The sequence below is a fragment of the Papio anubis genome, chromosome 19, assembly GCF_008728515.1.
Source record: "Papio anubis isolate 15944 chromosome 19, Panubis1.0, whole genome shotgun sequence".
Lineage (NCBI taxonomy): Eukaryota > Metazoa > Chordata > Mammalia > Primates > Cercopithecidae > Papio > Papio anubis.
In genome coordinates, this window is record NC_044994.1 from 8,709,427 (window position 1) to 8,733,900 (window position 24,474).

A 24,474-nucleotide genomic window follows, 5' to 3' on the forward strand; every position below is an offset into this window, starting at 1 on the left:
TTGTGAGCTTGAAGGCAGGTTGTTTGAAAATATACAATCAAAAGAGACAAAGAAAAAAGGCTAAAAAACAATGAAGCGCAGTACAGAATCTAGAAAACAGCCTCAAAAAGGCAAATCTAAGAGTTATTGAACTTAAAGAGGAGATGGAGGAATAGGTAGGGCTGGGAAGTTTATTCAAAAAAATAGAACTTCCCAAAGCTAGAGAAAGATATCAATATCCAAGTCTAAGAAAGTTATAGGACACCAAGTGAATTTAACACAAAGAAGACTACTACCTCAAGGCATTTAACAATCAAACAACCAAAGATCAAGGGTAAAGATAGGATCCTAAAAGCAGCAAGAAGAAAAAAAACGAATAACATACAATGGAACTCTAGCAGACTCTTCAGTGAAAATCTTACAGGCCAGGAGAGAGTGGTATGGCACATTTAAAGTGCTGAAGGGAAAAAAAAAGAAAACTTTTAACCTAGAATAGTATAGCTGATGAAAATATACTTCAAAATGAAGGAGAAATAAAGATTTTAGGAGACAAACAAAAGCTGAGTTATTGCATCAACACCACACCTGTCTTCCAAGAAATGCTAAAGGGAGTGCTTCAATAAGGAAGAAGAGGATGACCGGCCGGGCATGGTGGCTCACACCTGTAATGCTAGCACTTTGGTAGTCTGAGGCAGGCAGATCATTTGAGGTCAGGAGTTCGAGACCAGTCTGGCCAACATGGTGAAATCTTGTCTCTACTGAAAATTACAAAAATTAGCCAGGTGTGGTGGTGGATGCCTGTAATCCCAGCTTCTCAGGATGCTGAAACATGAGAATCTCTTGAACTCGGGAGGCAGAGGTTGCAGTCAGCCAAAATCATGCCACTGCAATCCAGCTTGGGTGATAACAGCAAGACACCATCTCAAAAAAAAAAAAAAAAAAAAAAAAAAAAAAAAAAAAAAAAAAAAAAAAGAAAAACAAAGAAAAAAAAGGAAAAGAATGTTACTGAGTAATAAATCAGTAATCACCTGAAGATACAAAATTCACCAGTAATAGCAGGTACACAGAAAAACACAGAATATGATTACACTGTAACTGTGATATGTAAGCTACTCTTATCCAAAGTACAAAGAATAAATGATGATGAAATAAAGAAATTGTAACTATAATAACTTTTCAAGATAGACACTAAAATAAGATATAAGTAGAAACAACATAAAGTTTAAAAGCAGGGTGATGAAGTTTAGGCATAAAGTTTTTATTCATTTTCTTTTTTTTTGGTTGTTTATGCAAACAGTGTTAAGTGATTATAAGCTTAAAATAATGGTTTATGATAGTATTTGCATGTGTCATAGTAACCTGAAACCAAAAAACATACAACAGACACACAAAAAATAAAAAGCAAGAAACTAAGTCTTACTACCAGAGGTAGTCACCTTCATTAAGGAAAAACAGGAAGAAAACAAAGAAGGAAGAGATGATCACAAAACAACCAGTAAACAAACAATAAAATGGCAGAAAAGTTATTACTTATCAATAATAACACTGAATATAAATAGTCTAAACTCTCCAATCAAAAGACATGGTGTGGCTGAATAGATAAGAAAAAGACACCCATAATATGTTGCCTATAAGAAACATACTTCACCTATAAAGATACATATAAACTGAAAATAAAGGGATATAAAAAATATTCCATGCCATTGGAAATCAACAAAGAGCAGGAGTAGCTATACTTATATTAGACAAAATAGATTTCAAGACAAAATCTATAAGAATAAAAAAGAATGTCACTATATAATGATAAAGGAGTCAATTCACCAAGAGGTTATAACAATCTTAAATATATATGAACCCCAAAATTAGATCACACAGCTATATAAAGAAAATACTATTAGAGCTTAAGAGAAAGGCCCCATTATAATAATAGCTGGAGACTTCAACACCCCACATCAGCATTGGACAGATCTTCCAGGCAGAAAATCAACAAACATCAGACTTAATCTGCACTGTAGACCAAATGAATCTAACAGATATTTACAGAACATTTCATCCAACAGCTTCAGAATACACATTCTTATCCTCAACACATGGATTATTCTCAAGGATAAACCATATGTTAGGTCACAAAACAATCCTTAAAACATTCAAAAAATTGATGTAATTTCCAGCATTTTCTCTGACCACAATGGAATAAAACTAGAAATCAATAATGAGAGGAATTTTGGAAACTTTGCAAACTCATGGAAATTAAACAATATGCTCCTGAATAATCAGTAGGTCAATAAGGAAATTAAGAATAAAATTGGAAAATTTCTCAAAACACATGATAATGTAAACACAACATACAAAAACCTATGGGAGAGAGCAAAAGCAGCATTAAAAAGGAAGTTTATAGCTATAAATGCCTACATTAATAAAGAGGAAAAACTTCAAATAAACAATCTAGTGATACATCCTAAAGAATCAGAAAACCAAGAGCAAAGCAAACCAAAAAATTAGCAGAAGAAAGTAAAATAAAAATCAGAGTAGAAGAAAATAAAATAAAAATCAGAGTAGAAACAAATAAAACAAAGAAAACAATACAAAAGATTAAAGAAACAAAAAGTTGGTTTTCTTGAAAAGTTAAAAAAAAGCAATAAACCTTTAGCCGGACTAGCTCAGCGAAAAAGAAAGAAGAACCAAATAAAATCACAGATGAAAAAGAAGCATTACAACTGATACCACAGAAATTCAAAGTATCATCAGTGACTACTATGACCAACTATATGCCAATTAACAGAAAAATTTAGAAGAAATGGGCAATTCCTAGACACACAGAACCTACCACAATTGAACCAGAAAGAAAAGCAAAACTTGAACAGATCAATACTATGCAACAAGATCAAAGCCATAATCAAAAGTCTCCTTGTAAAGAAAAGCTCAGGACCCAATGGCTTTACTGCTGAATTCTATCAAACATTTAAAGAAGAACTAATGTCAATACTACTCAAACTCTTCTGAAAAACACAGGGGAAAGGAATACTTCCAAACTCAATCTGTGAGGTAAGTGTTACCTTGATACAAAATCAGACAAAGACAATTCAAATAAAGAAAACTATAGGCCAATATTTCTGATGAATATTTATGCAAAAATCCTCAAAAAAACACTAGCAAACTGAATTCAACAACATATTAAAAAGATCATTCGTCATTGTGGGAAAGAGTTTCTGGGGTGTCAGTTGAGTTGGTCTCCCCTGCGTAAGACACCCATGGGAAGCCATGGGCGGCCTCTGAGGAGAAAAGTCTCCTTATTGCCTTCATGTCTTCATGCCCTGAGAGCATAACCCGCTCATGTCTTTATGCCCCGAGAGCATAACCGCTTAGCGGCATTCCACAGGTTGCTCAGGAAGATAACACTCCCTTGAATCAGTGGAGTGTAATCAAACATCTTGGTTCCTCCTGAAACCCGCTCCCACCCGTTACAGTCCCAATAAGTTAAAGATCTTAAGTAGTTTAGACACACGCCTTTGCTCAAGGAAATTCACAGAAACCGCCATTGCTATACATCTTATTGAATGACTAAGGAGCTCTCCTTCACTGATTAATCCTTTTCCTCATCCCTTCTTCCCCCTTTCATGTGCCTTAAGAAGGAAGAGCTTGTAAACCAATAAATTGGGGTGGAGCCTGAGAGTGAGCAAGCCTCCCATGCTCCACTCCCCTGGACCCGCCTTTTAAATGCTATTCTGTCTCTAACTCCTTTGTCTCCGATGGACTCAGGGTATCCGCTGGGTGGTGTGGGGCTGGTTTCCCCAACAGTCATCACCAAGTGTGACTCATCCCCAGGATGCAAGAATAGTTTAACATATGCAAATCAATCAATGTGATACATCACATCAACAGAATGAAGGACAGAAGCCACATGATCATTTCAACTGATGCTGAAAAAGCATTTGATAAAATTCAACATTCCTTCATAATAAAAAAAAAGCTCAAAAAACTAAGTATAGAAAAAGCATACTTCAACACAATAAAAGTCATATATGACAGATTCACAGCTAGTATCATACTATTCAGTATCATACTGAATGGGGAAAAACTGAAAGCCTTTCCGCTAAGATCTTTAAGCGACAAGGGTGCCCAGTTTCACCACTGTTATTCAACATAGTACTTGAAGTCCTAGCTACAGCAATCATAACAGACAAAAATAAAAAACATCCAAACTGGAATGGGTTAAGTCAAATTATTCTTTTTTGCAGATTATATGATCTTATATTTGGAAAAACCTAAAGACTCCACCAAAAAATCTGTTAGAACTGATAAACAAATTCAGTAAATTTGCAGGGTACAAAATCAACATACAACACTTGGTAGCATTTCTATATGCCAACAATGAACAATCTGAAAAAGAAATTTAAAAAGCAGTCTCATGAGAGACTGCTGAGCCCCTGTCTGTCCGCCGCCACCACCCACTCCGGACACAGAACATCCAGTCATGGATAAAAATGAGCTGGTTCAGAAGGCCAAACTGGCCGAGCAGGCTGAGCGATATGATGACATGGCAGCCTGCATGAAGTCTGTAACTGAGCAAGGAGCTGAATTATCCAATGAGGAGAGGAATCTTCTCTCAGTTGCTTATAAAAATGTTGTAGGAGCCCGTAGGTCATCTTGGAGGGTCGTCTCAAGTATTGAACAAAAGACGGAAGGTGCTGAGAAAAAACAGCAGATGGCTCGAGAATACAGAGAGAAAATTGAGACGGAGCTAAGAGATATCTGCAATGATGTACTGTCTCTTTTGGAAAAGTTCTTGATCCCCAATGCTTCACAAGCAGAGAGCAAAGTCTTCTATTTGAAAATGAAAGGAGATTACTATCGTTACTTGGCTGAGGTTGCCGCTGGTGATGACAAGAAAGGGATTGTGGATCAGTCACAACAAGCATACCAAGAAGCTTTTGAAATCAGCAAAAAGGAAATGCAACCAACACATCCTATCAGACTGGGTCTGGCCCTTAACTTCTCTGTGTTCTATTATGAGATTCTGAACTCCCCAGAGAAAGCCTGCTCTCTTGCAAAGACAGCTTTTGATGAAGCCATTGCTGAACTTGATACATTAAGTGAAGAGTCATACAAAGACAGCACGCTAATAATGCAATTACTGAGAGACAACTTGACATTGTGGACATCGGATACCCAAGGAGACGAAGCTGAAGCAGGAGAAGGAGGGGAAAATTAACCGGCCTTCCAACTTTTGTCTGCCTCATTCTAAAATTTACACAGTAGACCATTTGTCATCCATGCTGTCCCACAAATAGTTTTTTGTTTACGATTTATGACAGGTTTATGTTACTTCTATTTGAATTTCTATATTTCCCATGTGGTTTTTATGTTTAATATTAGGGGAGTAGAGCCAGTTAACATTTAGGGAGTTACCTGTTTTCATCTTGAGGTGGCCAATATGGGGATGTGGAATTTTTATACAAGTTATAAATGTTTGGCATAGTACTTTTGGTACATTGTGGCTTCACAAGGGCCAGTGTAAAACCGCTTCCATGTCTAAGCAAAGAAAACTGCCTACATATTGGTTTGTCCTGGTGGGGAATAAAAGGGATCATTGGTTCCAGTCACAGGTGTAGTAATTGTGGGTACTTTAAGGTCTGGAGCACTTAGAAGGCTGTAGTAGAAACATACCCCATGGACACCACAGGTTAAACCATGTGTATCTGTGGAACACTCAATCTCAATGTGCACACCTTTGACTACAGCTGCAGAAGTGTTCCTTTAGACAAAGTTGTGACCCATTTTACTCTGGATAAGGGCAGAAACGGTTCACATTCCATTATTTGTAAAGTTACCTGCTGTTAGCTTTCATTATTTTTGCTACACTCATTTTATTTGTATTTAAATGTTTTAGGCAACCTAAGAACAAATGTAAAAGTAAAGATGCAATAAAAATGAATTGCTTGGTATTCATTACTTCATGTATATCAAGCACAGCAGTAAAACAAAAACCCATGTATTTAACTTTTTTTTTAGGTTTTTTGCTTTCGTGATTTTTTTTTTTTTTTGATACTTGCCTAACATGCATGTGCTGTAAAAATAGTTAACAGGGAAATAACTTGAGATGATGGCTAGCTTTGTTTAATGTCTTATGAAATTTTCATGAACAATCCAAGCATAATTGTTAAGAACACGTGTATTAAATTCATGTAAGTGGAATAAAAGTTTTATGAATGGACTTTTCAACTACTTTCTCTACAGCTTTTCATGTAAATTAGTCTTTTGGTTCTGAAACTTCTCTAAAGGAAATTGTACATTTTTTGAAATTTATTCCTTATTCCCTCTTGGCAGCTAATGGGCTTTTACCAAGTTTAAACACGAAATTTATCATAACAAAAATACTAATATAACTGCTGTTTCCATGTCCCATGATCCCCTCTCTTCCTCTCCACCCTGAAAAAAAATGAGTTCCTATTTTTTCTGAGAGAAGGGGAGATTGATTGGAATTCCATTTAAAATTTTGGTATATGGCATTTTCTAACTTAGGAAGCCACAATGTTCTTGGCCCATCATGACACTGGGTAGCATTAACTATAAGTTTTGTGCTTCCAAATCACTTTTTGGTTTTTAAGAATTTCTTGATACTCTTACAGCCTGCCTTCGATTTTGATCCTTTATTCTATTTGTCAGGTGCACAAGATTACCTTCCTTTTTTAGCCTTCTGTCTTGTCACCAACCATTCCTACTTGGTGGCCATGTACTTGGGAAAAGGCCGCATGATCTTTCTGGCTCCACTCAATGTCTAAGGCACCCTGCTTCCTTTGCTTGCACCCCACAGACTATTTCCCTCATCCTATTTACTGCAGCAAATCTCTCCTTAGTTGATGAGATTGTGTTTATCTCCCTTTAAAACCCTACCTATCCTGAATGGTCTGTCATTGTCTGCCTTTAAAATCCTTCCTCTTTTCTTCCTCTCTTCTCTAAATAATGATGGGGCTAAGTTATACCCAAAGCTCACTTTAACAAAACATTTCCTCAGTACTTTGCAGAAAACACCAAACAAAAATGCCATTTTAAAAGAGGTGTATTTTTTCTTTTAGAATGTAAGCTCCTCAAGAGCAGGGACAATGTTTTCTGTATGTTCTATTGTGCCTAGTACACTGTAAATGCTCAATAAATATTGATGATGGGAGGCAAAAAAAAAAAAAAAAAAAAGCAGTCTCATTTACAACAGTCACAAATAAAATTAAATACTAGAAATTTACTTAACCAAGGAAGTGATAGTTCTCTGTAATAAAATCTATGAAAGACTGATGAAAAAAATTGAAGAGGACACCAAAAAATGGAAATATATTCTATGTTCATGAATTGAAAGAATCAATATTGTTAAAATGTCCATACTATCTAAAGCAATCTACAGATTCAATGAAATCCCTATCAAACTGCCAGTGACATTCTTCACAGAAAAAGAAAAAAAATCCTAAAATTTACATGAAACCATAAAAGACCAAGAATAGTCAAAACTATCCTAAGTAAAAAGAACAAAACTGGAGGAATCATCTTACCTCACTTCAAATTACACTATAGAGCTATAGTAATCAAAACAGCATGGTATTGGCATAAAAACAGACACACTGACCAATGGAACTAAAAGAAGAACCCAGAAACAAATTCACATACCTACAGTGGGCCCATTGTTGACAAAGGTGCCAAGAACATACACTGGAGGAAAAGAGAGTCTCTTCAATAAATGGTTCTGGGAAAGCTGAATATTCACATGCAGAATTATGAAACTGGTCCCCTATCTCTCACTGTATACCAAACCAAATCAAAATGGATTAAAGACTTAAATCTAAGACCTCAGACTACGAAACTACTACAAGAAAACATTAGGGAAACTCTCTAGGACATTGGTCTGGGCAAAAATGTCCTGAGTAATACTCTACAAGCATAGGCAACCAAATCAAAAATGGACAAATGGGATCACAACAAATTACAAAGCTTCTGCACAGCAAAGAAAACAATCAACAAAGTGAAGAGATGACCCACAGAAGGGGAGAGAATATTTGCAAACAACCCATCTGACAAGGGATTAATAACCAGAATATATAAGGAGCTCCAACAACTTAGGGGAAAAAAATTGAATAATCCAATTAAAAAACGGGCGAAAGATCTGAATAGACATTTCTTTAAAGAAGACATACAAATGGCAAACAGGCATGTGAAAAGGTGCTCAATATCATTGCTCATCAGAGAAATGCACATTAAAATTGCAATAAGATACCATCTTACCCTAGTTAAAATGGCTTATATCCAAAAGACAAGCAATAACAAATGCTGGCAATAATGTGGATGAAAGGGAATGCTCATACACTGTTGGTGGAAATGTAACTTAATACAATCACTGTGGAGAACAGTTTGGAGAGTACTCAAAAAACTTAAAATGGAGCTACCAGATGATCCAGCAGTCCCACTGCTGGGTATATACCCAAGAGAAAGGAAATCAGCATATCAAAGAAATATCTGCACTTCTATGTTTTTTGCAGTAGTGTTCACAATCACCAAGATATGGAAATAATCTAAGTGTCCATCAACAGATGAATGGATAAAGAAAATACAGTACATATACACAATGGAGTACTATTCCACCACAAAAAAAAAAAAAAAAAGATCCTGTCATTTGTAACAACATGGATGGAACTGGAGATCATTTTGTGAAGTGAAATAAGCCAGGCACAGAAAGACAAACATCGCATGTTCTCACTTATTTGTGGGATTTAAAAATCAAAACAATTGAACTCATGGAGATAGAGATTAGAAAAACATTTTCCATAGGCTGGAAAGGGTAGTGATAGGGTAGAAGGGAGATGTGAATGGTGAATGGGTACAAAAAATTAGAAAGAATGAATAAGACCTACTATTTGATAGCATAACAGGGTGACTATAGTCAATAATACCTGAGTTGTACATTTTAAAATAACTAAACGAGTATACTTGGACTGTTTGCAACACAAAAGATAAATCCTTGAAGGGATAGATAACCCATTTTCCATGTTGTTATTATTATGCATTGCATACCTGTACCAAAACATTTTATGTACTCCATAAATACATTCACTTACTATGTACCCACAAAAATTAATAATTAAATTTAAAAATTTTCTGTGTCCTTACTGTACTCTAAACCTCCTGTGTTTAACCTTTTATATCTTTGAGAGGAATCAAAAAGATGATTGTTTTTGTTTAATAGTTTTCTAGACCAAAAGAAAGTTTGCAACAAACGACAAACAAGTGGTTTTGTTACTAGAGAAAAAACGTATATACTTTGATAAGACAATTTCAAATATACCAGTGAATAATAAATAAAGTACCTACGCAATTTACACAAAAAATTAATTTTGGCTACTAATTATTGTATATGCTGTTTCCGGTGTAGATCTAAAATGCTTTACATACATGTACCTTCTCATGTAAGTCTTCCAACAGTCCTGTGGGACAGGGTAGCCTAGGGGTTAACAGTATACATATTGAGATCATAACAATGCCTTTTTCTCCATGATGGTGTTGTGGAGATTACCTGAATTAATATATAAGGGTACTCTTAGAAGAGTTCCTGGCCTTTAGGAGGTGCTGCTATTCTTACAGGAGGAATTGAGGCTTAGAGTGGTTAAGTTACTGGCTAAAGAACCATCACCGTTAGATGGAGCTGCGGAAGTTTAAATGCAATCTGTCTGACCCCGAAATCCGATGATGGTAACCACTATACTACATTGTATGATAATCTTTTTTTGAAAGTTTACTTCAGTTAAAGAAATACAAATTAAAACAATGATCTTTCTCATTCAAATTAGCAAATATTATACAAAATGTGGAGGTGAATCTCAAAGTTTCCATGTAGAAGTGAGAGAATTGATAGTAGCATCTCTTATATTGGTGACAGGAAATTTAAATGGTTAGACCTTGATATAAACTAACTTTATATGTAACCTACTATTTAATTATTGCCATTTTATAAATAAATCCTAAGTGAGGAAAACAAAATAATAAACTAGGCACAAAGATCTTGATTATTGCATTATTTATCATGCCCTTGAATGTTCGAGAATAGTACAATGGTTAAAATAATAGTACAAATTATATATTCTTTGTACTACTAAATGTTTTATTTGCATGTATTTATATCATTTAATAATACACTGCTATTAAATTCATGTTTTTAAATAATTCTGTTACAAAGAAAGATGTTATTTGAAAATTATAATAAAATGGAGTATTTTGATCAATTTTATGAAAGAATTACCTAAGAAAGAAATTTTATATACACAATAAAATCTAGAGAGAAATAATATCATAAGGAAAACAATGCTTATCTATGGCTGGGTAAATGAGTAATATTTTAATTTTTATTTGAATGTTTATTTACCATGAAAATCTCTGTGATAAGCAAGCATTAAACCTAAAATCAGAAAAAGAACAGTAAGTACGATTTTAAAATAAACTGAAAGTCTACTGCCAGTTTATGGGTTGTTGGAGAAAAAAATAAAGGGGTGTGAACATATTCAATATGTGAAGATTTTATAAGATTATAAAAGCAATATTGACTACAGATAATGCACCAACTGATATAACAATGTTATACTTTTGCTGCCCAAAGATGACTGTTTCAGTGTTACAGGTGTTATGAGGTGGTATGAGTTCTACTACATTTCTATTTCATGATTCTGTGAATGACCAATGGATACTACCAGATAGAAGAAAAACAAAACATGCAGTTCAGCCCATGTGCCACACTCCTCCCCATCTCCTCCCACCTCCCTGTGGTGATGGATAATGATGAGCCATGGCCAAGCATGTCCCTTCACAATCTTTGCAAGAACCTCATAGCGCATAAGCTCGTATCAATTGGGAACCCTTTATAAATCTCTATGTTTAACATAGATCATAGTTGAGGCTTTTCACTTTAGCAACAATGCTACCCAGGAGAAAAGAAGATGCAAAATATTCATGTCTTCCCAAAATGTCAGTTAACAGCATGTGCATATTGCATCTCCCTAATGGCTTGGTTTGTAAATGAGCCGAAAACACCACCTTGTTACTGTGACACAGTAAATACTCTGAATCAAAGCCTGACCTTTTGCGTTCCCTCCACAGTAAGCCTGCCTGTGTGTCTCCTTTATGGCAGCATTTGAACATATTTCAGTATTTCTAATAATTACAAATACCCTTCCTAGAAGTAACAAACCCCTTTAATTTCTCTTCACTGTCCAACTTCTTGAACAGTTGCTGTCCTTGCATTTTATTTCCCTTTCTTTCACTAAAGAAAAATGATTATGGTGAATTCCACCCTCATCACTCTACTAAAAAAGACTCTTGGACTTTACCAACAGTGATCCTATTGCTATACTACATGGCCACCTTCATGCCATTGTTTAACTTGATCTTAATGTAGCATTTGACACGGAAGACCACTTTCCTTAGAGCAATTTCAATTTTCTTGGCTTCTGTGACACACTGCTCCTACTTCAATTCCTCTTTAGGAATGCTTTTTCTCTGTCTTCTCTGCAAATATTCCTTCCTCCATTCTGTGTCTGCCACACCGCTGTCTTGGGCTCTGCGCCTTCTCACTCTCCATGCATAGTGGCTTTCATTCCCCTGGCTTCACAACTGAAAATTATATAGCCTTCCTCCCAGTTTCAAAATTTGAAAAGGTTTATTTCTTACTTTGGCATCTCTACTTTGAGCTTGTACTGGGACCTCAAACTCAAAATATTTAAACCTAGTTAAAAAAAAAAAAATAGGTGAGTCTTTGGGTTTGAGTTTCACTTTCCCCAGTGTACTAGCTTTGTGACATTGAACATGTTATTTAACACACTTCGAGGCTCAGTTTCTTTATTTGGTTGGCTGGGAAAATTGATAAGATAATGTGTGAAAAGCCAGCGCAGTATAGTTTGAGGCACATAGTAGGTGTTCAGTTGTGTCCCTTTCTTGTGACTCCATTCTCAGTGCACAATCTGCTGATATACTCGCTTGTCCAACTCAGTAACTTTGAGTATCAACGTTTACTCTCCTTTTTGCCTCACATTCCACCTTCAGTCACTTAGTTTTATGGATGATCCTATTTAAATATCTCTCAAATATATTCCTTTCTTTAGATATCCACTGGCGTTTCTCTAGTTGAGGTCATCAACACCTTTGACTGTTTTCCAGATCTTACCATTATCCTCAAAATTCACTGGTTTTCCCATCTTTGACCTCATTCACTTCAAGTGCACAAACCCCAAAGTCACCCAATAAAGCTTTGTGACATTAGCCTAATTTACTCTTCTTAGCTATTAATTATCCCTTTCAGTGTAAATCCCAGGTTCTTTAATTAAACATGGAAAGGCTTTGGAGGTATCTCCCCTGCCTTATGTATATTCATTTCTTGACATTCACTTTATTATTTCCTCTAACCATACTGGGCAGTGGTCCTCTCTTGATTTTAGTATATTATTGCACACCTGCATATGACTAACCTTTTTTAATGTATGCTTTTATTTCATGATTTAGAAATTAAAAAACACAAAAATATTGCTTTGTCCATTTTAAAGATCACATGGAATTATCAAAGGGAGAGTACAGAAAATATTCTGCATCATTTTTCAATTACAAAACCCGACTGAGAAAGTAGGCCGTAAAATACTGTGATAACTTAAAAAAATACCAACAAGGACCTGCCAGCAATTACGAGCTTATCAGGATTAGCTAAAAAATTTAACACTTGGGTACAGAACATAAACCATGTGGGACAACAGGCTTTAGGAGAAGCATAACAACTCAAGACTATTTGCAGATTGACTGAATATTCAAGTGACACTCGATTAGAGGGCTTCATTAGGGGAATTAAGTTCAATTCATTGCATGTTTTTGATAGAAGATGTATTTAAAGCACAGATATATTTCCTTCATGCATATTACCTGACCCAGGACTTAGTGAGACCTTGTCTGTGACAACCATGATTTGTGTTCCATGATATATTTCTAGAGTGCAACCCTTTCAGTGGGTAGTGATTGTTGTTCCTAGAACATGTTACTTTCTTTTCAATTCCTCTCATTTCATACAATACTTTCTTGCTTTAAATGTTCTTTCCTACTCTCAAATTCTTTTCTTTTTGTTTTTTTTTTTTTCTTTTTCTTTTTTTGAGACGAAGTCTCGCTCTTGTCCCCCAGTCTGGAGTGCAATGGCGCAATCTTGGCTCACTGCAACCTCTGCCTCCCAGGGTCAAGCAATTCTCCTGCCTCAGTCTCCTGAGTAGCTGGAATTACAGGTGCATACCACCACACCCAGTTAGTTTTTTGTATTTTAAGTAGAGACGGGGTTTCACCATGTTGGCCAGGCTGGTCTCGAACTCCTGACCTCTTGTGATCAAATTATTTTCTTTAGCTAAATTCTACCCATGCTTCACATCATATATGTGACCTCCTCCAGAAAGTCTAACCTGAAGCCTCAATACTTTGTCAGATTTCCCTCCTGTGTTTTGTCCTACTGTTGCACTTCTCACCCGATGTGCAACCACCTCGTTTTACAGATATGCCCCCACTATACTGTCATCTTTTTAAAGTGCTTGGCCTTCACTTATTCACCACAGTACAGCTGGCCTATAAGCTAGCGAAGTGCCTGCCTCTTAGGAAGAGCTCAAACCACATCTGGAATCAGACATTTAATACTTTTAACTGTGAAAGTAAAGAATCCATGATAAAAATCATCTGCTTTCCTATAGAATTATTTTCTAATTATTTTCTAAAATAAAAAAAGACTTTCTATTTGTATAATTTTCTCTACTGCTGGTAAATGCTCTATTTTAATATTAGACCTGATGGCTTCAATTCCATGAACCTGCGCAGTGTACTCTCAGAAGGCTGTCAGCAAAGTCCTTGGATAAGGAAGTTTTCTTTCCGAATATGGGGACCGTTGCTTGTATCTTGGTTTTCCTTTGCTTATTCAATGTTTCTCACTTTTTAATTTTATTTTAATTTTATTTATTTATCCTCTTGTAATCACCAAAGGGTTTATTTTCTTTCTGCTGTTGTTTCCGGAGGGAAGAAAACTGACCTTCCTGTTAGCACTTATCTGACGCCTGACACAGCAAAGTCACTTCTCCCAGAGATCTCTCTGATAGCTCTGGGCCAATCATTATAAACAGAATGATGCTGAAGTTTTATGTGCAAGACCATGAAAGTGGTTCATCATTCCAAATAACTGATGTATGTTTTTAGACAATGAAAAAAATCTGTTAAGTTTCTTGCAACTTCTTGAAGCGTTTACAGTTATAATTATTTGCTTAAAAGTTACTGCCAAGAAAAGCATTTGCTTATAATTTACTAAAGTTATCTTCTTATAATGAGATTTTATTCTCTGTGTTGTTACAAAAGGTAAAAGAGCAATATTGGTGTTCCAAATAGCTGCAGAGTGAAAAAGTACAAAGAGCAACAGAAAATACAAATTGACATCAGAAAAAGAAAAAGTAAGATGTTTTATTGCCTTAAGGGATTTCCAGTGTGCCGGAAAAAACAGATACAAATAGACTGAAATAATTAGAGTATATTTACATGTGGACCATAGCAGAGATGGACATGGTTTGGAGATTCAGAGAAAGAGCATGATCCTAGACATCTAGATTCATATTTCTGTTCCACTAATAATTTAGCATCATAGCCTTATGTAAGTTTCTTAACCTCTCTAAGCCTTGATTTCCTCATCTGTAAAACTGGGTTATTAATAGACTTTACCTCACAGGAAATTTGTGAGGATTAAATGAAACAACATATGCCTGTTGCATGACAAATGTTCAATGCTTGATAACTACTATTATAATTTATAAAAGGCTAAAAGAATACAGAGAAGAAGTTTCTAGTCATTCCAAGAAAGGAAAACTGAGGCACAAGAGTGGGCCAGAAGGGAGATCCTTGTGCTGTTTTCAAGGCAGAAGGTGAGCAGCAGCCATTTTGTAGTTCCCACATATTGTTGCCAATGTGTTGACTCACCTCGTTGGCAAGAAGTAGCAGCTGAGCCTGCAATTGTTTTCACCTTTCCTTGGAGCATCCTTTAGCATTTCTGACTCCCGGGCTTCAATTTAGCTTCATGACAACAGGTATGACTTCTGCAGGATACACTTGGTACCAAGGGTAGAGGCACGAAGATAATGCTCAGTCCTTGCAGATTGGTTTCTGGCTCATGCTTATGGAATCCATCCTGCCTTTGGTCTTCCTCATTTTACGTCTATTTTCTTTTCGGCCTGCACACCCTGTGAGCTTCAAGATTCAGGACTATATGAGGAGACAGCAGCCTTACAGAGACTGCTTAACCATCTCCCACAATTGTGAAAGCCAATCACCCAATACCCTGTAACAAATTTCTCTCTCTCTCTGGCTGTCTCTCTCTTTCTGTCACACACACACACACACACACACACAAACACCCTGACCCTTACTGATTCTTTTCTCTGGCTGAACCCTGACTAACACATGGCCTTTTCTACTGCTGTTGCAATTTTTCCTTATGAGGAAGTGCTCAATGGTCTTATTTTTCATTGCATACATACATCAAGTCCAGGACAAAAATGTAAAAATACCCCATCATTATTTCCAAATACAACAACAAATCTGTGACTACAATGAGAGTGAAAATACATTACACACATTTATTTCAGAACTTTATCACTTCATATCATAATCTATGGAAAAAGTGAAAATGTAAACATGAGTGAGTGAATGAATGAATGAATGAATGAATGAAATATTTGAAAGTAGAACTGACTGACCAGTTGAAATCATTTCTTTAAGAGTAAGGTTGTAGTATTAGTATTTCTACCACAACAAATGTTACCTGTAGTATTAAATGGGCAAACCAGTCAGAAGATTGTTTATCAAAGACAGCCCATGTATTTTCTAATTCCTTTTGTAAGCATTAAACGTTTTTACAAATTGACCAAACAAATGATCAAAATAGGACACAACAGCAATGCTGTTTAAATCAGACTCTTTCTTTTCTGCTTCTAACAGAGAGCCTTTGACATTAAAGAAGATCAGCAGAGTCTGAAACAAAGGAAAAGCTCAGTTAAAAAAAAATCACAAGTAAATGACTGTCTTTCTGAAATGTGTACTTTATGTAGATAAATTATTCTTGGTTCTCATAATTTTCTTTTTCTCCCACTCACGATTTGTGGTACTGCACTGGTGTCCATGGAAACACCCATAGCTAATGAGTGGATTACTACCAGTGTCCTGCCACTGTCAATCACTATGTTCTTAAAGACAATGAAATTTCTCTCTAATCGAGTGGTTTTCTTACCCTCTCTCTCCCAATAAGCAAGACCTGAATCTTCACCAAGAATACATGGCATCAACACAAGATTATCTGTTGCTTTATCTATTTTACCACATTGGAACGTTTAGTCAAGATGATAACATTTATTCACAAACACTTGGACAGATTGAAAAATCTCCTTGTTCTCTTTATGTAATGAACAAGAAAATAGTAGATTAACATATGTCAAATTATTCATAGAAGGCACTGTGCCTTATGTACCATTTTGATGAGTAGTTCTCAATGTTTTTTTCTATTAAATGGCTATGACAATGAGAGCAGAAGACAATAATACAACATAATTTAAGAGAATGCATCCAAGTTTATGCCAGCTAAATGCAGACTACCTTTGACTTTGATAATAGTGCAAAAAAGTTAGGGAGTGCTAGAGCTAGAGTGTTTTTACACACAATGCTTTTCATGACTGCTTCTTGAAATCACCTTGGTTAGTCATGGTCAGCCTTCTTTTATGACACAAAAGAAAATAGAATGGAACAGACAAATCAGAATGCATCATGGTGTGGTAAGAGTTATTTTGCGACAAATGTAAATTGAATGTAAAATGTATTTTTCACCATTGTCCTTTTGTCATACAATACTGAAGGAATAGTAGCAAACTTTCTCTACATTCTGGTCTTTTTAGATTTTGTCCTGTGAGATTATCATCTGGTTACTAACAGAATATGCACGTGTTTTGACTTTTATCTAGTAGCTTAGAGTCTAAATCTATTCTTCTAAAGGAGTCAGAGGTCAGAGTTCTTCATAATCACCAAACTCCCTGTATTCATTTCCTAGGGATGCCATAAAAATTATCACAAACTAAGTGGCTTGAAACAACATAAACTTAAATTCTTTCAGTTCTGGGGTCAATAAGTCCAAAATCAAGGTGTCAGGAGAGTCATCCTCTCTCTCCTAGCTTCTGGTGGTTGCCAGCAATCCTTGGTGTTGGATCTGCATAACTCCAATACATATGGAGAGAGAGAGAGAGACAGAGAGAGAGAGATGGTGTCTCACTCTATCGTCCAGGCTGGAGTACAGTGGCACAATCTCAGCTCACTGCAAGGTCCACCTCCCAGGTTCACGCCATTATCCTGCCTCAGTCTCCCAGCCCACCAAAATATTTTACAGAAATTCCTTGCCCCTGTTTCCAGAGGAAGCTACCTGGAGACACTGAAAATTTTCAAAAAATCAAGTTCTGGTTTCTTTCTGCTTAAGAGTTTCTTTGCCAATTTATTTTCTTTTGCATTTTACTGTATGTGGCAAGAAGAAACAAGGTCACATCTTTCACACGTTGCTTGGAAATCTCCTCAGCTATGTATCCAAGTTCATCATCTAAACTTATATTTTACACCCAACAGCAGAAGACAATTAGGAAAGTCTCTAATATTTTATAATGAGGATCATCTTTGCTCTGATTTCCTTGTTTCCATCTGACACCTTGCAAGAATTACCTTTAATGTTCATATTTCTAGCAACATTCTGTTCATGTTGATGAATGTACTCTCTAAGATAAAAGAAGCTTTATCATTTCTGAGCATTCACCAAAATTGCCTTTAACATTCATATTTCTACCAACGATCTCTTTAAGTCTGAGTTTTTCTAACATATACCATAAAATTCTTCCTGCTACTACCCATTACTACCACATTTCTTAAGTATTTATTACAGCAGCATCCCACTCCTGGTAGTAAAATTTGTATTATTTTCCTTGGACTGACATAGCAAAGTATTACAAATTGTGTGGTTTAGAAAATAACAAAAATTGTTGTTTTTGTTGAAGGGTTGGTTCCCCAAGAAGAATCTGTCCCTTAGCTTCGGCAAATCTTCTATATACCTTTGCTTATAGATACCTTATTCTAATCTATGCCTCCACCCTCCATGATGTGCTACCCTATGAGTCTGTGTCTGCATTGTTGTGTTTTGTCCTGATAAGGACACCAGTAATGTTGGATTAGGACACATTTTAATGAAATGTGAACTCATCTTAATTTGATTACATCTACAAAGTTCCCTCTTCCAAATAAGATCACACTCAAAGATAGCAGAATTTCAGCCTTTAACATATCTTTCTGGGGGACACAATATGACCCACAAAACCCTCATATAAATTTTGGCTAATTCATTAGGCTTTTCCAGATTTCTCACTATTCGTTTCTGGTACCATTTCCCTATCTTTTAAAAAAATGTATATTCTGGTTGGACTATGACTAGGTTGTAAGCCCTCAGATATGTAGACTGTGTTTTACTCATTTTTTTGTGCACCACAGTGTTTGGCAGTATTTGGGACATTGCTATATATAAAGTAGAAAAATCAGTAGATATATTGAAATAAATTAAATTGAATTATATTGAATATTGGTTCTCTATCCAAGAAAAGATGATTCAATTTTAGAATTTTATGATGCACTTGAAAAGGCAATAAATCTAAAGATAAATGTATTCTATACCCAAACACCATATTGGCCTTTTAAAAATCAATAAAGAGAAAAAGATGGCACCATGGGAATGTAATTTTGGGCAATACTTAAGCTTCTCAGGTATTCTTTTTATCATATATAAACAAAATAACATTAACGTTATTGGTGAAGTATCTTTAAGTCCTAGAATGTTATAGTTAAATAGAAGTACATTGATTAACTCTTCACATAACATTCATGAACATACATTCTAATCTGGATACTTTTCTAGGTTCTGGGAATGCTAGTCAAGAAAACACAGTGCTTGGACTCAGAATGCTAGTGATAGAAGTGACCAGTAGTCATATTCTAGATATATTTTAAAGAAACTGTCAACAGAACCTGCTAAGAAATGGAAGTGGAGTTTCACAGATAGGGAGGACTCAGGATAACTCCACAGATTGTGGCCCAATAACTAAAATAATGAATTTATACTATCCTGAGATGGGGTAAGCTGGGAGAGAAGGGGAAATTTTAGTGATTTTTTAAAACATATTCTCACACAGATGCTTCATAGACATTCAAATGAATATGTCAAGTAAGGAGATGGATATGCGTCTGAATTTCAGGAAACAGGCATAAGTACATTTGGGACTCACAAGCATGTAGGAGATATTTATCACCACAGGAATGACTGAGATGATCTGGAGAAGATAATGAATATATATGACGAGAGGAGGTTCAAAACTAAACCTAGGGGTATCACACACTACATGGAAATAAAAATGATCCAATGAAGGAAACTAAACAACAATAACAAATGAGGTAGGAGAGAAATCAAGAAAAGGTAATGTTCCAGAAGCCAAATGACGAAAGCGTTTTAACCAGTCAATTGACACTGATAGGTTAAGAGAAATGGATTCCTAGCATTGGTCATTAGATTTGGTAATTAAGCCAAGTCTCTAACTAAAATTAGTATAGAAAATAAAACTAAATACCTTTTTTTAAAAGTCTAAGGAAAAATTGTAAAAACTCATAACCAAAAAGACAATGTCACGATAAACATTATAATAAAAGGAGAGAAGATAACGTGTAGAGATTTTTAAAAGTAAGAAAAATCATGAACACTTACCATTTCAATATACTTAATATTTTCAGATGAAATAGATCATTCCCTAGAGAAAAAGTAAATTACTCCAACTAATTCGAGAAGAAGAAACCTTAATCAACATCCAACCATTAAGCTAATTCCAACTCTAACCAAATTTCTTTCTTTTCACTCAAACTATGCACTCTCATACCTTACCCATACACATACACACACAGCCCAAACTTTAAAAAGCAGATGATCAAAAACTATAAGGAAATTATTATAGAAACTATAGTGAGAAAAAAAGTCACTCAACTAATTATAAAATAATAATACAAACTTGATGCGAATACCAGGAAGGCATTATTTTTAAAAAGTGAGTGTAGATCTAAAAATACTGAATGAACTATTAGTTAATTTGAATTTATCAGTGAATATAAAAATAATATATTATTATCAAGTCTAACTTATTCTAGAAATTTAAAAAGTGTTCAGGATTAGAAAAATAGTTACTATAATATAGTGTGCTGCATTATCAAATTAAAGTGAAAAATCAAACATTTCTCCTAATACATATACAGAAGACATTCAGAAAATGTCCATATTGAATATGGCTTATAAAACACAAAAAATGTACAAGAAAAATTTAATATCTCATTAAAAATGACACCAGGGCCAAAAGGAATTTATGAGGTGGAGGATAATTCAGTATTTCAAAATGGATTAATTTACCATATCAATACATGTAAACGGAAAAAACTGCAACATGATTATCTTCATGGATGTTTAAAAGGCCTTCAGTAGTTCAACAAGCATTCTAAAGAAAAACACTCAAAACATAAAGCAGCATCTTACTTGATACAGAAACAGTAAAGGCATTTCCACTAAGATCAGCAAAAAAATAAAGACATCTGTATCTTTACTGCAATTTGACATTGTTTTGGAGGCATGAGCCAATGTAATCAGACAAAAGAAAAATAATCGAGGCACAATACTAGAAAAGGACATGTAAATCTATCCTATTTACTGATAATATAAAATTATTCATGTAAAACAGTGACACAATTCATTAAATATAAAAAAGTACAAAAATCAAAGTCTTTATACATACTAACCATAACATGTTAAAAACAGAATGGAGCCCGGGCGCAGTGGCTCAAGCCTGTAATCCCAGCACTTTGGGAGGCTGAGACGGGCAGATCACAAGGTCAGGAGATCGAGACCATCCTGGCTAACATGGTGAAACCCCGTCTCTACTAAAAATACAAAAAACTAGCTGGGCGAGGTGGCGGCGCCTGTAGTCCCAGCTAATGTAGTCCCAGCTACTCGGGAGGCTGAGGCAGGAGAATGGCGCAAACCCGGGAGGCGGAGCTTGCAGTGAGCTGAGATCCAGCCACTGCACTCCAGCCTGGGCAACAGAGAGAGACTCCGTCTCAAAAAAAAAAAAAAGTCCACAATGAATCATTTCTTTCTATTTTTCACATCATTATTTAGTCCCTTATCCCCTTGAATCTAGACTAGTCTGGTGACTACTTTAATCAATGGAATGTGGCACAGTGATGCTGTGCCATTTCCAGACCTAATCTTTAAAAAAGCTCTCTCTTTTCTACTTTCTGTGATTTAGAAGCTCTAAGTTACCGATTGAAAAATATGGCTCCCCTGCTAGAAAGACTACGTGGATAAACCACATGGAAAAGCCATGTGAAGAGAGAAGCCTTGGGACCACAGGGATAGAGAAAGCCCTAGCATCCCAGTGTCCCAGCTGAGCCCAAAGGTTCAGCTATTCCTACCCAGGCACCAGTGGCACAAATAAAAATCTGTAAAAACAAAAAAAGATTTCAACTTCAGCACCATCTAACTGCAGTGACAAAGCAGGTTGTAACTGAGACCAGCAGAAGTACCAGCCAGCTGAGCACCAGCCAACTCTTGAATCATGAGATATAGCAAAGCATGAGATATCCTTTCATACACATATTTTGGGTGTAGCTTATTGCACTGCAATAAATATTCAGAACAGAAATTGATATCCAAAGTAGATACTGCCATGGGAAAAAAAATGTGGTATGAGTTTTGTTAACACGTAGCAGGCAGAGACTAGAAGCACTGAGGGTGTTGTTAATAAAGCCTGCCTGATAAGACAGCCTGGAAATCATGATGGGCAGATGGAGAAAACGGAACTCAAGTTATATAATGTTAAAAGATTAATAAAACATCTTCCAAGATCACGTAGAAGATAGAAAAGACAACTAAGGAACTTCTGATTTGAGCTAAGCAGATTATAGGCAGAAAGTTCAATGTGCCAATTGCCTTACTTAGGCCACCTTTGATAATGTATGGGAGATGTTAGATAAGCGAAAGAGGTAGTTGCTTGGTTTTCAAACAGCATTTAGAGGGAATATAATGCAGTCAGGACTTGTTAAATATGAAAATACAACTGTTTCTCGTACCAATACTCTTTCGGAAAAAGACTCACAAAATAATAATTGGCTTTAGTGCGGATGTTACATTCTTAGTAAAATGTGGCCTCAGGTAAAGATCTGGGTTGCATCTGTAAGACTTTTTTTAAAAAGTAAGAAAAATGTAAGTCTAGGTGTGGAGACCGTCATATATATATATACATACATATATAGGTATATATATGCCTTCTATGAACACAAGGTCATTCCTCACGCACCCTCACTGATAGGTAGTAAGATGTCTAAGAGAGCTTTCAAGAATATTTTAAGGATATCATTCTATGCTAAGTTGATCCATGACCCAAAGTAAAGACAGACCTGTACTGAAGAGATATGTGCTTGTGGCTTCTATTTAATGAATATTCATATTTTTATAATTTATAATTTAATACATAGTTTTAAAAGTTCACTTAAGACCCATACTAGCTCAGACTAAAGGACACACAGATAATTCAGAAAGAAAGAAGGCCTCTGAGTCCTCTGTCTCCAAAGACAGAAGGCATACTAAGAAATAACCTTACACTGCACATGCAGGCCATTTCTCATTCAAAACGAAGAATAAACTCAGTTATCAGAACCAAAAGTCTAGAAGACAGAGCTAAGAAGTTAGAAGAATCACTCATGGAGTGCAGATCTGAGTCTACAAGGGTATGCATTTCTTGCTCAGAATTAGGGCAAGTGTCAACATGTATTTGTCTGAATTCAGGACTGCTATGGACCAGTGTCTGTTATATGCCTTCCCAACTCCTCTTCTGAAATAAATTGACTATTACTATTGCATTGTTCCCATTTCTGTCTCACCTTGGTAATGTTTTGCCATTTCCAGGCCTAAAATTAAAAAGTTCTGGCATCTTCTGGTTTTGGTCTTTTGTAGCTCACCTTGAACCACTATATGAGACTACCACATAAGACGGCCTTGACCCACCACATAAGATATTAAGTTACCTCACTGAGAGGACCATGCAGGGAGACTACATAGAGAGACCTCATGGAGAGGAAGAGGCCCCAAAACTACATTGCGGGGGGAGTAAGCCATACCATTGCCAAAGGTGAGCTCTGATTTCCAGAACCATCCACATCAGGTCACCAGACGTGTCAGTGAAGCCGTCATGGACATTCCAGCTCCAATCACCTATAATTGCTGCTGTATGAAAGGCTTTAACTGAGAAGAGCAAACGATCTATCCAGCTAAGTCAAATCATAGGATTCTGAAAATAATTAAATGGTGATTGTTTTAAGATACTAAGTTTTGGAGTGGCTTGTTATAAAGCAACAAAACAATATGTTTTAGACACAAATATAACTATTATGTAACACGTATGATCCACCAGATATTATTGCAATGGAGAAGGTCTCCATACTGACTTAATCACTTAGTGGATTCATCTGGGAATTTCTTTTTTTTTTCTTTTTTTTTTTTTTTTTGAGATGGAGTCTCGCTCTGTCACCCAGGCTGGAGTGCAGTGGCACCATCTCGCGTCACTGCAACCTCCGCCTCCCGGGTTCAAGCAATCTGCTGCCTCAGCCTTGCGAGTAGCTGGGATTACAGGCATGTGCCACCACGTCCGGCTAATTTGTATTTTTAGTAGAGATGGGTTTTCACTGTGTTAGCCAGGATGGTCTCGATCTCTGACCTCGTGATCCACCCGCCTCAGCCTCCCAAAGTGCTGGGATTACAGGTGTGAACCACCGTGCCCAGCCCATCCTGGAATTTCAAACCTACCCCTTGATGCCTCAAACCTATAGAAACTGACACATGCACCAGCGTTTTTTAAAGGGATGCAAAGTTTAAATAATGTGGATTTCAACTGAGGATTATTAAATATTGAATTTGCAACCACGTTGATGCATTTTTTTTTTCAACTGCACTTTGTCATTTCTGGAGGTTGACAGTCATTGATTATAAAAAATATTTTAATTATACATAATTGTGAATTGGAATCAAACTTATCATTGATATTTTTGTTGGTTTTATGTTTTATTTTGCTGCTGGTTAATCCCATCATGGATGAATGACTTAAAAGAGAATGAATTTTTAAAACATGAAGGCAAAGAGAGTGATGGAAATAAATGTGAGTAGTAGTACCAGTGGTGATTAAATCAGTCATATATCTTCAAAGAGTTATGAGGATTAAGTAAATCAGTTACTCTGTGTTTTTTATAAGTATCATCTATAAATAAAACTAAAATGTCATTAAAATATATAGAAATATTTTATGTTTCTAACTTTCA

The 24,474-nt window shown here is 35.8% G+C and overlaps 1 protein-coding gene across 1 annotated transcript; it reads left to right on the forward strand.

Annotated features, from left to right (window-relative positions):
- Window positions 1-4,394: 4,394 nt before the first annotated feature.
- LOC101012101 (14-3-3 protein zeta/delta) lies at window positions 4,395-7,147 on the forward strand. The gene has a single exon (XM_003914186.5). It carries the CDS (start codon window positions 4,454-4,456, stop codon window positions 5,189-5,191), a length of 738 nt encoding a protein of 245 aa, XP_003914235.2. The 5' UTR covers window positions 4,395-4,453; the 3' UTR covers window positions 5,192-7,147.
- Window positions 7,148-24,474: the final 17,327 nt, after the last annotated feature.

Excerpts from the sequence above, each read along its gene's own strand:
- LOC101012101 (XM_003914186.5), top strand. The coding sequence starts at position 4,454 with ATGGATAAAAATGAGCTGGTTCAGAAGGCCAAACTGGCCGAGCAGGCT.